General features: G+C 35.6%; 1 protein-coding gene across 7 annotated transcripts in view; it reads right to left on the bottom strand.

Annotated features, from left to right (window-relative positions):
• The window catches only part of GPATCH8 (G patch domain containing 8), a 70,621-nt gene that overhangs the window by 22,772 nt on the left and 31,294 nt on the right, over positions 1–16,555 (bottom strand). For 4 of the 7 annotated variants that reach the window (XM_004684085.2, XM_004684084.2, XM_012726346.1 and 1 more), the window contains 2 exons: positions 3,874–3,941; positions 3,206–3,292 (listed from right to left, as the gene is read on the bottom strand). In XM_004684085.2, the coding sequence (XP_004684142.1) occupies positions 3,206–3,292; positions 3,874–3,900 (114 nt within the window). In that variant the 5' untranslated portion in view covers positions 3,901–3,941. Of the gene's footprint in view, positions 1–3,205; positions 3,293–3,873; positions 3,942–5,928; positions 5,974–16,555 lie in introns of all 7 variants that reach the window. The other 3 variants (XM_012726347.1, XM_012726350.1, XM_012726349.1) reach the window with 1 other exon arrangement.

The raw sequence follows: 16,555 nt of genomic DNA, 5'->3' as shown, positions 1-16,555 counted from the left end.
GAGTTCCTTTTCTCCACATCCTTGCCAACATTTGTTGTTGCTAGTTGTTTGAAGATGGGACGGCAGAGATCTTAATTAAGACATGGGTCTTAGCAGAAGGACTAAAAAGTACTCTCAAAAAAAAAAAAAATCGCTTTGGGCCTAAACTTTCTGAGGTTAAGATCAACAGAATGAGTTACAATGATTACTACATACACAAAAGGAAATAAATGTATCGTTAAGTCAAGTCACAGGAAATAATAGATCTAGGTTCAAAGATCTCAGATTTTGGAGTAGTCTGAATAAGGTAATGAAATGTTTAAAATGATACTACAAAAATGAGCAATTATGATCATGATCTTCTATTTGGAGGGCTAAATCTAGGAGTTTTTTGAAGTCTAAGTTGCTCTAGAAATTGAATTTACTTCTTAAGATATTTGCCTAAAACTCTTTAAACTATATTTCACTTAAAATGTTATTTTATGACCCACTGGAAAAAAAGAGAGAGAGAAAGAAGCCCCTAACAACTACATTTTAATTAATTTTGGAGCATTCTCAGTCATCACTTCCTAGAATTCATCCATTTCTATTTCCTATAGGGGCTTTAGTAATATGAAAGTATTAGAATCATTATTGTGTGCATTAAAAAATTGTTTTTTCACATTTTCTTTCTATTTCAGTTTGGAAATTTATACTAACTTATCTTCAAATTACTACAAAGCTTTATATTTTGTTAAACTGTATTTACTTATATTTTACATCACTGTTCCTTTTTGTACAATGTGATGATTCCTCCTTTAGGTGTAGTCCCTATGAAATCCCAAACACCAAGACATCTGTGAACCATCACCACAGTGTCTTGTGTTCTTCTCACCCGTTTTAATCCTTCTCCCTCCCCCACCTGTTTAATGTCTGCAATTTATATTTTGCCTGCTAGTTTTGTCTTTTTCCCCTTCAAATTACTGATTCTTTTTTTTATTCAGCCGGTCCAATTTCCACATTACACTACTGAAAAAACTAGTCATCTCCTAATACTGCATTTTCCTTATTCCATTTGGTGGAACAATCCATTCCTGCAGCTTTAAAATCTTCCAATATGCTGACATATCGACCTTTTATCCCTTGTTGAGACCAATCCCCACCCCACAACCCCCATATATTCCAGATTTGAATATTCTTATGTACTGAATGTATAAAGGGCACTGCAACTTCAGATGCTCTAAACTGAACTCATTCCATTTAGATCATCTATTCTTTTTTCTTTTATTTATGCTGTATCTTCCCCATAAAAATCAAGAGTTTTAAATTTTACCCCACTATTATGTATGCAAGACAGAAGAGAGTTGAAGGGGTCTCAAAACACTCCAAAATGTTAAATTGCTTGTGCAGAAGGTAAAGTAAAATATGGTAATTTCCAGGGCAACTACAGAGTAACAAAAACCATTTATTATTTCCAGTTTAGTGAAGAGGGGGGGAAAAAGGTAAAAAAGATCAATACAAAGATTAGTCAATGAGATGTTGCCTGTTTGTTTGATAACTTTGTGCCATCTTTCAGCAAACTCCACAATTCCTTATCGACCTCTTTTTGTCCAAGTAAAACCAAGCAAAATGCTGATTTACAGCCTCGGCTGACTTGAACATTATACCATGTAAGTTTTACAGAGAGGAAACAAGTGAAGTCTGACATCCCATCAAAGCGCCAATAATTTTTGACGGGTGATCAAACTTGCATGTTGTCTTCCGCTGTTGTGATGATACAATGCCTTTACAATTAACAAGCTCTGGGCAACTCTGAATGATGGATTAGTTCAAGCTGTCTAAATGCCGACAGTACACATTTGCCATGATTGTTTGGTAGGAGCTCAAAAAAGACACCATAACATCATGACCAAGACCATTTGTGTACTACATTGTTGTGAACAATTCACTTCTCATTACCAGTTATTAGTCATTTCAAAAGAAGATATTTTCCTGATGTTTAATGAGCATATGGCAGCTGTTTATAAGCGTTGTAAAATGAACTTCTTTGAGTTCATGAGGAACCCAAATATCGAGCTTGCTTATGTATCCCAGCTTTTTAGGTGGTCATGAATGCTTGAATGATGGGTGTTCAAAGTTTCTGCAATCTCTTGTGTTTTGTAAGTGGTTTTGACTCGATCACTGCCTTTATTTTGTCATCATCAACCTCAGTGGGGCATCATTAAAATCAAAATCATCAGCACAGGATTTCATGAACCACCACTGGCACTGACATTCTTGTAGAGCACTGTAACCATAAACTTTACGCAACTTTTCACAAGCTTGATGTGTATTCTTCCCTTTACAGCACTAAAATAGTAAAATATGGTGAAATTGCAGTTTGGTCTTCCATCCTCAACTTGGTATAAATCTCCAAAACTCAACCACATCATTCTTTTTTTTTAGAATGAAGCTAGAACACTCAACGGTCACATGATGAGCAATGATATAGATGCAAATGACTCTACTACTTGCACAGAACTAGTGCCATCTGTTGCAAAAATGTGTCATGATATTCTTGACAACCCAATAATTTATTGGGGAAGGAAACGGGGCCTTAAAATATAATGCATACTCTTGTGAGACTACTACGCTTTTCATTATTGACTATTCATTTGACATTGTAATTTTACTTGAACAATCAAAACATAGTCTTTAAAATGTTCTTATTTCAAATAGTATATCAAATAAATCTGTCCTTTCCCGTTACTTTTAAGAAATGATTTATTCAACTCATATATGTTGAGTACTTATGTGCCAGTCACTATGCTGGATGCAATATACAAATGGATCATTTTTTTCCAGTAGAAACTATAAATGAAAAACACAAATTCATAATTATAAATTATAGAAGAGTGTTACAAGAGAACAAGACAAAGTGAAGGATTTATTTAAACTGGGTGGTATGGGGAGGTTCTGACAATATTTATTAAGACTTAGTGGGTGAGACACAGAGACAGGACCATTTTCAAAGGATTCCTGAGTAACTATTTTTACTGTTATGATTGCACACTATGTCCCAGCACTGTACTTTCAAACACCAATGTGATCTCTATAGATTTTAGAGACAACAGGAAAGTAACAGAAATCTGGCATCTACTATACTAATCACTACCCAAATACTGCTGTCACCAGAGATCCTTTTTACCAAAAGTGAATAACTCTTTAGTGTGAACACCACACATGCAAGAATGGTTTATTGAAGTACCTTGTACTTCTGCCTCAATTCTTCTGTGTCTTCTTTTTCCACTTCTAAGACACGGCGCCGTTCGGTAGCATCTTCAGCATAATCAAGCTTAACAAAAATAGACATCATTGGTCTTAATTCCTAAAGCAACCCCAATTAGTGATTTTAACAAGTCATACAACTACAGTATTGTATGAAAATAAAAACCATTGTACTTTGCCCAGCTACCTGTTGCTTTGTCACCCCACAGAGAAAATAGTTGCAAAATAGATCATTAATGTGCCATTTCCAATTGGCACATTTGTTGATAACAAACTCTTCAATGTTCAATGCCAAAGAATTAAAAATTATATGGAGCAAATGTTTTAGGCAATGAAAAACACGTATCACAGATGACAGCTATACATAATTCAACAGGGGTAAAGTGTCTACTACCACAGAAAGTATTTTAAGAGCTGAACAACACTGCCTACTAGAAGGAATACAGAGTTTGGGCTTTTATCTGGCACTATTAACCACCAACCTGCCTCAATGGCAGCACTAAATGGTGATGTCAAAATATTTTTAAATTTTTAAAGAAGTATCAAAACTATATTATCTAATAAATGTATTCTTATAGCATCTGAACTTGGGATGAATATAAATTTTAAATATACCATATAACAAGTGAGCTAATGAGATCAATTTACCTCCATTTCCATGCGGCCCATGCCCATGACATCATACTTGACAACAATGGGAATAGGATCTGTTCTCCCTGTAACAGGAACACATAATCAAGGTAAGATGCAAAGCAAAGCCAACAGCTCACTTTATACATTGGGTTTGGGTGGTTAGAGATCTTGCCTTGGAGTGCAGAGACCAGAAAGCTACAGTGAACCAAACACAAGCCATTCTCACAGCTTACAACCAAACCTACTTCTCCCAGTTTAAACCCAACTAGCCACCATGGTTACCGTCCAATTAGGAATTAATTCCAGATTATTGTGGCAAAGTCAAATTAATAAATAATGCAAACAATTGTAAGCTATGGTACCAGGAGTTTTAAAATAAAAAACTTTAGAAATTCATTTTTTAAAAAACCCCAAGTAACTTTCCTTCAAGAATTACTTCACTTTTACTGTCCCCACTGATATCTTCCCACACACACTTTTAAAGCTAGTAATAAATACCTCAACCGGACATGCATAAATTAAAAAAGCAGCTACAAACATGATGCCGGAAAACTCTAACTGCAAAGTCAGTATGTTTAATTTTTCCCCCCATTTTCAAAAGATGCTTTAAAAAGTAGGGCTATGAAGAATTTCAATAAAAGCTACAGTTGGTTTAGTTGCCCTTAGGAACAGAGTAGATTTAACACTGGCTGTAGTAATCGGTAAGCTGTGAAAAGGACTAGTTGCGAAGAAAATTGACTTTAAACTAATCAGTCTATGCTGGAGAATTTCAAAAATGTATATTTAATCCACTCATAACCAGCCAAACAAAGCAAAATGGGGCAGACAAGCACTTTACTACCACAGCTGTTTTACATCACAACTTGCGCTGTTTATTGTGATGTAAGCCCACTGAGAGAGGACTTACCTTACCCGTTGTACACCTTTAGTGAAAAAACACAATGTTTACTTCCCTCATCATTTCTCTCAGGCTGGTGTAAACAATTGTTTTTTTGTTGTTGTTGTTGCTGCTGCTGTTGTTGTTGTTGTTATACACACATATATATTATACCTTTGGGCTAAAAAGCTGATCTTATTGTCAGGCTAACTCTGAGATTTTATTAAAAAGTCAATCAATAAAAGCCATGATCATGACTGGGTTTGGTCCTGGAGAAAAGAGAAACTGTTTTCAAAATGACTGGCTTTTATGCAGTTGCTGTATATTTGTGGGATTTGGTTTTGTCTTTAAAAAGAAAAATAAATTTGTAAGTTTAACTACTATCACCAACATCCCATTATTTTTAGCAATAAGGAGATAAGCTTTAAAAAGTATTGAAAAATACTTAAGTAAATAAAGACTATTTCATGCTAAAAAGAGGAAAAGTTCTAAAATACATGCCTTTCATTTAGATACTATCAAAAACAGCCAGTCAAACAAAATGAAAATGCATTACTACCTTATGCCCAATGGTATAATAAATAAGCAGTGACTGCAATCTTTAGCAAAAGGACCAAATTAAAGACAGGTTATAAAAATGACTTCCTAGGTGCAATATCACTTTCATAACGTCTCAATCAGGGATTTACTGGTAAAAACAAATGGTCCAATAAAAGAATTGAAAGGAAATGTCAAAGGAATTTACTTTTTGTTTTGGTATCTCTTTTGGTCTATCAGAATTTGTTTTGCAAGAAGCAAGAAAGTTTTAATACAAATTCATTACCTCTGTAAACCCCTGTTTATAACTGCATTAGTACTTTTGCCTTCTAAGGCAGTCAAAGTTTGTTTTTAATTTATTTATAAATTGCAGTAGCAAGTGCTAGTGCCCATTACATTGTGGGGAAATCAAGTTTTGACAGTATTAGAATTTAATGTTTTAACTGATTTTTTTTTTTTTTGGCAGTTCTAACACAGATACATCCCTTCTTAACATTACCCTTTAATGAACAAGGATCAGACAAGTTGCATAAGGAAAGGAAAGGAAAATGAAAAAGACCAAGCAGAAGGATGAAGGCTACAACAGAGAAAGTAAGCCTAACATATTGGTGCACTGATGACAAAAGGAGTAATTCAGTCTGAAAATAAAAAATTACCACTGCTAAGTTTACCATCACCACAACAAGTCCAGGATCATAATGCTGTAAAAAAGAAACACCATTTGTTAGGCAGAAACCATTAGGGTAGGAAACAGGCCTTCTAGCAGGCAGATGGGATGGGGTAAAGTAACAATTGGGCTTTGTCCCTCCCCCAATTTCAGCTGGGGACAGAGGAAGGACACTTTGTGCTAGCAGTTGTTTTCATACTGGTCAGATCAGGGTGTGAGATTTTGTGCTGCCACTTGAGAACATGAACAATCTTCTATTCAACAGCGTAGTGGGAATTTTTAGAGAACTACCTCAAACTTCATTTGACTACTCTTTTAAATTAGTACTCAGGGCACAAGGTGGAACATTTCCTTGAAGGAGTGATATCCAAGACAGATCAACTAGACAGTGATCAAGTCATTTGCTTTACTCTAGGAGGATTTGGGCTGGGGTAGGGGTGGGGGTTGAGGGAACTTACTCAATGACCTTACTAAAAAAACCGAAGTACAAAGCCTAAAGCATAACCTTAGACTTTTCAGTGCTTGCAAAACTATGTGCATTTGAATTCTATTATGAATGAATAAAATTTGAAATAGCTTTCCTTATAACTTTGTTTTCTCTCAGTGAAATCTTTCCAGAACAACCAATTTCTTTCTGCACAATAAAGTGAAGCTTTGAAGATCAGAAACTCCAAAGAAAGTGGCATCAAAAAGACTCATATTTGTAAATAGACCACTGAGCAGTGGTTTTCAAAACAATAAGAGGGCTATATTACTGCCTGAGTCAAATAATAATTTCTTTTTGTTATCAAAGAGGATTCAGAGCAAGGAAAAATTCCAATGGAAAAATACTGAAAAGCATAAACAGAAAGGGGATACTCCATTAAAACTTCTAAATTACTCATTTGTGATCAATAATAAAACCTATCATAAAGAACATCATGTAAAAACACCTAAGTAACAATTTATAGTGACACTCTTCAAAAAGCAGATAGTAATAGAATATGTGCTAATATGATATTTTCTAGAAACTCAACTTCTCTTTAAAATAACTGAACTATAACTCCAGCTTCCCTACTTGTTTTCTTATAAAGAGAACAAATGTTTCTTAAAATCCATTAAGAACATTTTTGCTTATTCCATCACAAAGGAAGTATCCAGAACTTCATCCAGAACACTAAAAACACTTTCTGTAAAAGAAATTGTCCTCTTCTCCAAAGATTCATAATTACTACGACTATAATCCCATCAACCAGAAAAGGGAAAGAAAAAGAAAAAACACACCAACTCTACAAATTGTCAGTATCAATGTATTCATGTGATGGGGAAAAATTTTATATTCATATTTTCGATGTCAAATTATACCTTTTTGATTTAAAAAGGTAGGCTTACTTCTACAATGATAAAATGTTTATTAAATATCTTAGTATAATGTGTAGATACTATGTGAAGATATAGTCTTTATCATCACTGAAGAGAAAACAGGCCAAATATGAAAGTCCACTGATTCCCTATAGATACCCTGTTACTGAGATAAATCCAGAAATAGAAACATTGGATAGAAAATATTAAAGGACAATCTGGTAGCCAGCTCCATTTCACAAAACAGAAATATGACTTCGCTATAGAAATTAAAAATGAAGATATTTCCAAAGTGAGTATAAAAAAAAAAAAACACTGGTTGGACAGTTAACAGATGTAAAAATTAATTTACTTCTGCTGCATTTTCCCTTACTGAGATTCATTCAACAACAAATATTTACTGAGCTGCTACTACATTTGTGCTATATCTGGCACTGTTTGAAGGCATTGGGCATCTGGCAGCAAGCAGGAAAAAGCCTACATGCTAATTACCTATAATCAAACAAAGAATCTCACCAACTTAAAATTCTGGCACGAGGAGGGTAAGAAAACAGAATGTTTGTGAAGTCAATACTGATGTGATTCAAAAAGCTTTAAATGTGTGAAGTTCTTATTAAAGACTGACCCTAACAACTCTGAAAAACTTGGAGGTTATGGTGGTGGTGGGTAGAGGAACTAATGTGGAAAGTGTACTGGCACTGGAGCTTTGGGGAGATGGGGTTTAAGCACGTGGAGACGATGAAGTAGGAAGCTATACTCCCTAAGTTATAAAGTTTGTAAGTGAATGGCTAATCAGTAAAATTTGTTTTAAAAAAGGCTGGACCTCACAAAGCATAAGTAATTATAAAGCCACCAAAATGTCACAAAAAATACTTCCAAAAAGTCATGAAACTGAAAAAGGCCGAGAACCTGACCTGATACCTTTAAATCTATTTGTTGCTTTAAGCACTCAACACATATGTGAAAATCACAAACAATACAATAGAGTTCTAGTCAAAATAGGACTCTGTAAGTTGTTAGTGATTGAAATGCAATTTCATTTAAGATAGTAATCACATCTAACTTTCAGAAACACTTCCTGAGTAAAAAATGGTAGGTACGTCTATATGCAAGTTTCTCCTGAAAATTACAGTCTTCAGTAGCATAAAAGCAACAATTACTTTCAAAATCATTTTAGGCGTTTTTTCTATAACACGATATATGCTACTTCTCAAAAAAAAAAACCACTAACTAGAAACATCAAGGACATGATTTGTTCCCTTTACATTGTAAGGTCAAAAAAAAAAAAACCTACTCAAAACAGAATTCAAATTCTCCATCACCACAAAAACTGAAAGTCTTACAATAGCCTGTTTAATGACCTACAAACAAGCAGATTTGATTGTAAAATATGATGTGTTCTAGGGGCACATAATCTTTCCAAAACATCAGAGCTGGCTTTCTAGGATAAAATAGTTCCATTTTAATTGTATAACCTAATAAACAAATATACCAACGGACAGAGAAGAGGCCAAAAAAAAAAAAAAACTTTAGAGAAAGTATTAAGTAATCAGAATGTTAAGCTTGAAAGGGGTATCTTATTCAAGGGGTGACGAGATAATCAAGTTTTAGGGGAGGTAAGAAAAGGGGTTCATGAGGTACTTTCAGAATTGCCAACCTTCAACCCTTATGTTATGGTCAAATTATTTTTTTAAAGATTTATTTATTTATGCATACAGAAGTGGGGTATAGGTCAGAGGTACAGGGGTGGTGAGAGGATTCACCAGAGACAGAGTGGGGAGCAGAACAGGTAGACTGATGAAGTACACTGTTGAGGGGAGCAGCGGGCTAGACAGGTAAGGTCTGCTGCGCTATGTGGGTCACCTGGGGGAGGGGGGTCTGGGGATCAAACATGCACTGCAGCAGATGCTACCAGCTTGCAGTGCTGTGGTTAACTCACTGCACCACCAGGGAGGGCCAATTTATTCTTTTTAAGTGAGAAAACTAGTTTAATACAATTTCAGGTAAAATACCCAAACATGAATACTACAGGAAGAATACTACTACTAGGTTCTTAGTCTTAAAAGACCGTTGGGGGCCCTCCCTGGTGGCGCAATAGGCTAAAGCACAACACTGCAAGCAGGCCTTGACTGCTTCAGTGCCAATTCCATCCCCAACCCCAGGGGTGACCCACATGGCACAGAGGATCTCTCCTGACCCACCCGCTGCTCCCTCAGCAGAGAACTTCATTGATCTGCCTGTTCTGCTCCCCACTCTGTCTCTGGTGAATTCTCTCACTGCCCCTGCACCTCTAGCCTGCGCCCCAGTTCTGTGTGTGTAGGTGCACAGATCTTAAAAAACAAACAAACAAACAAACAGCTGGGGAATACTTTTTGGCCCTAAGCTTTATTTATGTTTATATCCAGAATAAAGGATACAGTATCAGGGATGGAGGAGGAGGGAGGCCTCCCTGGTGGTCTAAGAGTGAAGTCCTGAGTTTGATTCCCCAGCCAGGGAGCTGGCCCAAATAGGCAAGCTACTTGCCCACTGCTCCCTTAGCAGTGTTTTTCAGTAAATCTACTTCTTTGGCACCCCTATACTGTCTCTGGTAAATCCTCTCACCAACCCCAGACCTCTGGCCTAAACCCCAGTTTTTACACACACACACACACACACACACACACACAAACACATACACGCACACACACACCAAATAGTGTTCACGGGAAGTCTCAAACTTATGTGCAGGTATAAATATTGATAGTTAGCATGGTATTTTCTAATTAACACCATAAGATACTGGTGATTTAACTTTATCAAACAGAACCTATGACTGACTATATCATACAGGTCTCCATACTGCAAAGATAACATGTAAGTTATTATAATATTTGAGCTTTGTATTAATTAGAGGCTTGCTCAATATGTTGTTTGCTCATTAACAGTCAAGTTAAAGAAAATATCAAATGTTTTTACGGTGAAGCAGACATCAAATGGAGACCATCAAGACTCAATGGTCTCTCAGGTTTATTTTAGCTCTGAAGTTTGTAGAAACATATTTGAGTAGAAATACTTGTGGGAAGTTAAGTAGATATTAGCCAGTCCTATGTTATTGTAATAACCCAACTACTCAATACCTTCTTGGAGTCGTATTTTTGCATTCTCTAAGTTTTCCACTATAGTGAAGCCAGGATCACTCACAACCCCACAAGACTTTCCAGTTTCATTTAAACTATCCTTTGTTCTCTACAGTAAATCCCACCCCAACTCATTTTTATTTTCTTTCTGTATTTTTCTAGGTAGTACCTTAAAAAGTTGGGCGATAAAGTCTTAGTTTTGGGCCCTTCCTGGTGACATAACAGGTTAAAGCAAAGCACTGCTAAGCTAGTCAAGGCCACTTCAGCAGTTTGATCCCTGGCCAGGGAGGTGAACCACTTGGGGTGGCAGACTTCTTTTGTGTCACCTGCTGCTCCCCTCAGCAGCTTACTTTGTTTATCTGCCTATTCTGCTCCCCACTGTTTCTGGTGAATCCTCTCACCACCCCTGCGCCTCTGGCCTGTACCCCATTTCTGTATGCATAAAAATCTTTTTTAAAAAAATAAAGTTTTGGTTTTGTAATAAATTCATTTCTGACTACGTGGGTGTCTACTGACAGTCAGAGCCTGAGTCTAGCTGCTTCCTTTGCAAAATGGATACATTCACTTTCCAAACTGGCATACAAGTCAAAAGAGATAATATACAGAAAATGCTTTGTAAGCCAGAAATCACTATACAGGATGTTAAAATTCTAACTTAGTCATCTTCTTAGGGCTTCAGAAAATTATAAAATCAATTTGTTTTCCTTTCATATCCAAATTTGGCATTTAAAAAAGAAATACCTTCAAATAAGATACTTTAAAAACAGAAGTTGTGATGAATTCTAATGCTTCACATACAACTTGGTGATAATGAAACAACCCTACTTACAGATGAAGAAAAACCAATATCCAGGATCAAAAACTAAAGTACTACCCTAAAACCATCCCCAAATAACATCCCATTAACAAAAATGAGAGACCAGTGAATTTGGAAGCAATGTAACAAAATATGACACCAAACCAGAAGAATGAACTTCAAGAAGCATAATTTTAGCAACACTTTCAAATTAAACATTTAGTACAAATTATTTAAGAAAATAAATTTAGCTTAAACATTTAAAATAAGATGGTTAAAATGCTTACTACTTTACTGTTACATTGCAAACAGTAAGATACTAAACTATGGTAGTTCAAATTTGTGATAATGAGGTCCATAGGGATTGAAGAATAAATTAAGAAAGTCGAATAGGCTGAAATTACCAAAAATCCCCATTATTTCCTTTGGAGTCTCTACTAAAAGTCCAGAGATCTCAGGTCATCCCTAGAAATTTTCTTTTCCAGTTCTAAAGTCTACGACACATACATACAACTTTGAATATACCACCTCATAGTATACATATAATGCCATACAGCTTTGAAAACATTTTGGCTAACTAGTAGAATTTTTATATATTCAACTAGTTCTGAAGAACTGGACTATTTTACTTAACAGAAAAAAAATCATCTAAACTGCCATTTAAAGTTTCCTAGACATTCTACATTCTTGCTGAAGAAACAAGTCTCTACATAAGTTTCATTTCACTTATGCAAATTAACTTAGAGCAAGAAGTCCATAAGTAATAAGGAAACAATGTATGTTAAACTAAAGATAAAACTGTAAGAGAAAAAAAAAAAACAGCATTATACTAATTAAGAAAAAAAATATTTTTTGAATGAGTAAAAGAACTACTCTATACCCTACCTGCTGAAATGAAGGCAATTTTCTCATAACCCTATTTTATCAGATAGTTCAAAGCAAATTAATTGGGCAGTTTTTCAAAATTTAACTTCCTGAACCCCATCAGGCATACTGGGAATCTACATTTTGAAGTACCCAAGGATCTGTTGCTCACTAAAGTCTGAGAATCATAAATCAAAAGGGCCATTGGGTAAAGAGATTAGACTTTTGATACTACAAACACAGCTCCTATTCTTAACAGTTTGACCATGGAAAACTCAAGATTTTCCATCTACGAAATGGAATTATCTCCACGTCTACATATGGGAGAAGAAAATAAGGTGGTATACAGGCATGAAATTTACATACCATTATGTTTAATCCCCAAATCATTTAAAAATTTGGGTATACTACGAGCATAACAAGATCACACTACTTAACTAGTTATAAAACTTGAATTTAAATCCAGGATAGTTGGGGGGACCTCCCTGGCAGCACAGGGGTAAAGTCTCAGCACTATGAAGCTTTTACCAGCCACTGTGTCACCCATTTGGTTCCCGACCAGGGAGCTGACCCACATGGCGCAGGAGACCTCTCCTCTCACCCGCTGCTCTCCTTAGCTATGTATCTCAGTAGATTTGCCTGTTCTGCTTCCCACTCTGTCTCTGGTGAATCCTTTCACACCCTCTCACCAATCTCTGGCCTACAATTCAGTTCTTACATGCATAAATAAATAAAAATAAATCTTTGAAAGGAAAGAAGTAAATTTAGTTCATTTTCCATATGAAGTTGCCACAAAATGATAACCTGTAGGTCAGATATAGACTGTACATGTTTTTATTTTAAACACTGAGCCAACATTTTTAACTGAAAATTTTCACCAAACGCCTGGACTTATGGTTTCCTGTTAAGAAGCCAGAAGCTCTAGCAACATCCAAGACTATTTCTACATGGCAGTAATAAACAAGAGCTGAGTGACAATGTTCCTCTTTAGACAGCTCACACTACTTTCTACCATCACACATTCAGTGGGCGTCAACTGTGTATGTTACCATCTAGGCCAAGCAGGCACTGGAGTTTGTAATTCTTACTCCAAAGTTTATGTTCTTTGTTTTGTTCCTTCCTTCTGAGAGCCCACTGGATCTTCTCTGTAATTCTCACTTGGTAGTTAGCAACTTCCTAAGTTTGGGAAGACCCAAAGAGAAAAGACTGAATTTAAAGCAAGTAAGTCACATTTATACATGAAAGATGTTAGTTCTCTTCTTGACATGCATAATCCCATTATTTCAAATTCTAATAGTCATTTTTTAATGAATACCTTCTTTTTTAAATATCTTTCTCTAACAAAATACTTTTTTATGAAACACTTTTGCTTTGTGTTCTATCATGTTTGCAATTTGGCCCACTTTAAAATACAAGTGTGTTCTTTATGAGAGAATAAGGAGATTCCATGTATCGACTAACAATTATAGTTGGGCAGGTGACATAGTTGCTTGCTTCCTTATTCTCACAATCTTCTATTTCTCACTCGTTAAAATATTCAAGAAATAAGTTTGAAATTTTAAGTTGCTCATTCTCTATTAAGCCCCTACACACAATTAAGTTATCCTTATTCTGTATTTCTTCTGTTACATGTCTCCTGACAGGACGGAGACCTCTGGAAGGCTGATACTTGACATTATTTATTCATCTTGAACTCTTAAGAATTCAATAAATATAAGAAAAGCAGCAACAGAGAACATGTACAATACATAGTAATCATTCTCACCTAGGAGTTTAGCGTCTAATAAGGCTAAGAGACATAAATCGTACAAAGCAGAATATTTCAAATTGCCATAGGAAAGAAATATAAAATATAAGAAAAAATAAGGGAGGAAATTATAATAGGCAGTATTTTCTTTTTCCTTGGAAACAATCAAACATCCTTTAAAATGTGGTCAAGCTTATCACTCAATCCAGTCTCAAGTTTAGTGAATTTAGACAAATTTATATTGTTCATATGTAATATGCATGACAATTCAAGTACTCTAAGAAAAAACATCACAGTCAAAGCCCTCTCCATTTTTTTTTTTTGTCAGAATAACTACTGTATACTTCAATTCTGCAGGTTTTTTTTTTAAGGCTTTATTTATTTATGTGTATAAGAACTGAGGTACAGGCCAGAGGTATGGGGGTAAGAGTAACCATCAGAGACAGAGTAGGGAACAAAACAGGCAGATTGACCAAAATATACTGCTGAGGGGAGCAGTAAGCGGAACAGGACAGGTCTGCCATGCCCTGTGGGTCACCTCTCAGGTTGAGGATCAAACTCGTGCTTAGTGGCTGTGGACAGCTTCATAGAGCTGTGCTTTAACCAGTTGCACCACCAGGGAGGGCCCTGTGCAATTTTTAAAAAGGATTTATTTCATTTATTTATGCTTATAAGAGGTAGGGTATAGGCCAAAGGATGAGGGGTGTGAGGGTGTGAGGATTCACCGGAGACATAGTGGGGAGCAGTAGGTGAAACAGGAGAGATCCACTGTGCCATGTGGGCCAGCTCCCTGATTGGGGATCAAACTAGTTCCATAGTGGCTGTGATAGCTCCACAGCACTGAGACTTATTAACCCCTTATGCCACCAGGGAGGCCCCCAATTCTACAATTCTTGTATCTCTTATTTCCATCAAATGTTTTCAGGAGAAGGAAGTTAAGCCATCACATACAGTTTAGACAAATGAACTTACAGGTTCTAATCATGACTTGTGATGATGCTACCATTTATTTGCTATAAAAATTTGAGCAATACAGCCTTCCCTGGTGACACAACAGGTTAAAGTGCAGTACTACGAAGCTGTCCACAGCCACTACAGCACAAGTTCTATCCCCAGTGAGGGAGATGACCCACATGGTGTGTTAGGTCTCTCCTGTCTTACCCACTGCTCCTCTCAGCATTGTATTTGAGTCAATCTGGCTGTTTTGTTCTCCACTCTGTCTCTGGTGAATCCTCTCACCCCCTGCACCTCTGGCCTGTTCTCCAGTTCTTATATGCATAAATAAGTAAATCTTTTAAAAAGAATTTGAGCAAAAGTGTTACTCAGAATATGAATTTTATCTACTTCAAAAACTATATAAATTAGATAATCTAAGTACAAACATTCAAGAAATGTTTAATAAATGCAGTTATTATAATGGAGTAATATTAAACCCTGTGAATAAGGGCTTCTATTCAGACACAATTGATTTACTTTATCATCCTGTACAGGAATACCTTCCTTTCCATTCCTATTACTCTATTCTAAGTCCTTATCAATTCATACCCAGACAAATGGTTTTCTACATGTTTTGACATATATTTTTTTAAATGAGTTATAACTCTTGTGCCACCAGGGCTCCCCTTTGATATATCATTTGATCAGAGTATTATTTTACTTCGACTGTGAATGTCCTGTTTGGCATAGTTAAAAGGAAAATTAGGTCACAAGTCAGAGAATTTTGGTTTGGGTTTCAACCCTAAGACATTTTGGGTCCCTAAACTTAAATTTTTTAATTTGTGAAATAAATTTTAAATTGTTATCTTTAATACCTTCTTACTATACAAAAGTCTATACACCCTCTCTGATCAAAAACTGTCTTTGGCTTCTAGAATAAAACTCCAAATTGGAATAGTATGAAAGTATTCTGCATTCATTGTGGTAGTTACAAGTACAGGTTTTCAAGTCAGAAAAACCAAGGTTTAGATTTTATACTTTTGTACAGTTTGTTTTATACCATTCTTACGCATTTTACCAAACTTTTCCAAGCCTCTGTTTTCCCTGCAAAATGGGCATCACAGTACTTACAACAAGTTGTAAGAAACAAACAGATATTAAGTACTTAGCACTCAGCAGACATTCAATAGTAATACTAAATTTGCACATATTCTAATCAAATTACTGAGTCTGCCACTCAAATATGAGCCTCTTTTGAAGTCAGTGTTTCTACATTTATATCTTTTCCCTTTTAAATTACCCTTGATTAATTCTAATCAAATTTTTATTACACCTTTTAACTATGGTTTTTAAGCTATGGTGGAGACCTAAAACTATATTTATTATATGAAGGTTCAACATTTAAATAAATTGGGGGAAATTCTCCCAGTAAAAATATGTATGAAATCCAATGCTATGTGGGCATTTTCTAGTCCAGTCATGTTTACACTCTGACAATTGTTTATCTATTTATGCATCTCTCCTATTTTTGAGAATACCTATACTTCCCCCCTTAATAATACCTAGACTTCTTACTGCAGACTGTCAATTTTAAATCTGTTTACTAACTGGGCTTCATCTCATTTATATTAACTAAATTCCACTAAGACTTTCTAGAATCCATATCTTACTAAATTTGTTACATATACTGCTCAAATTATACTTGCCTTTGGCAACTGTATAAAGATTGTAAGGTGATTTAATTAGCGGGGAACAGAAGCCATTATGGCTACACATTTCTCTATAATTAGACCAGCTATTCTATTCACAACTAAAC

The sequence above is a fragment of the Condylura cristata genome, unplaced genomic scaffold (genome assembly GCF_000260355.1).
Source record: "Condylura cristata isolate star-nosed mole 26May11 unplaced genomic scaffold, ConCri1.0 scaffold00017, whole genome shotgun sequence".
NCBI classification, from domain to species: Eukaryota; Metazoa; Chordata; class Mammalia; order Eulipotyphla; family Talpidae; genus Condylura; species Condylura cristata.
The sequence above is the reverse complement of the archived record's forward strand: the minus strand, read 5'-3'. Positions and strand labels throughout refer to the sequence as shown.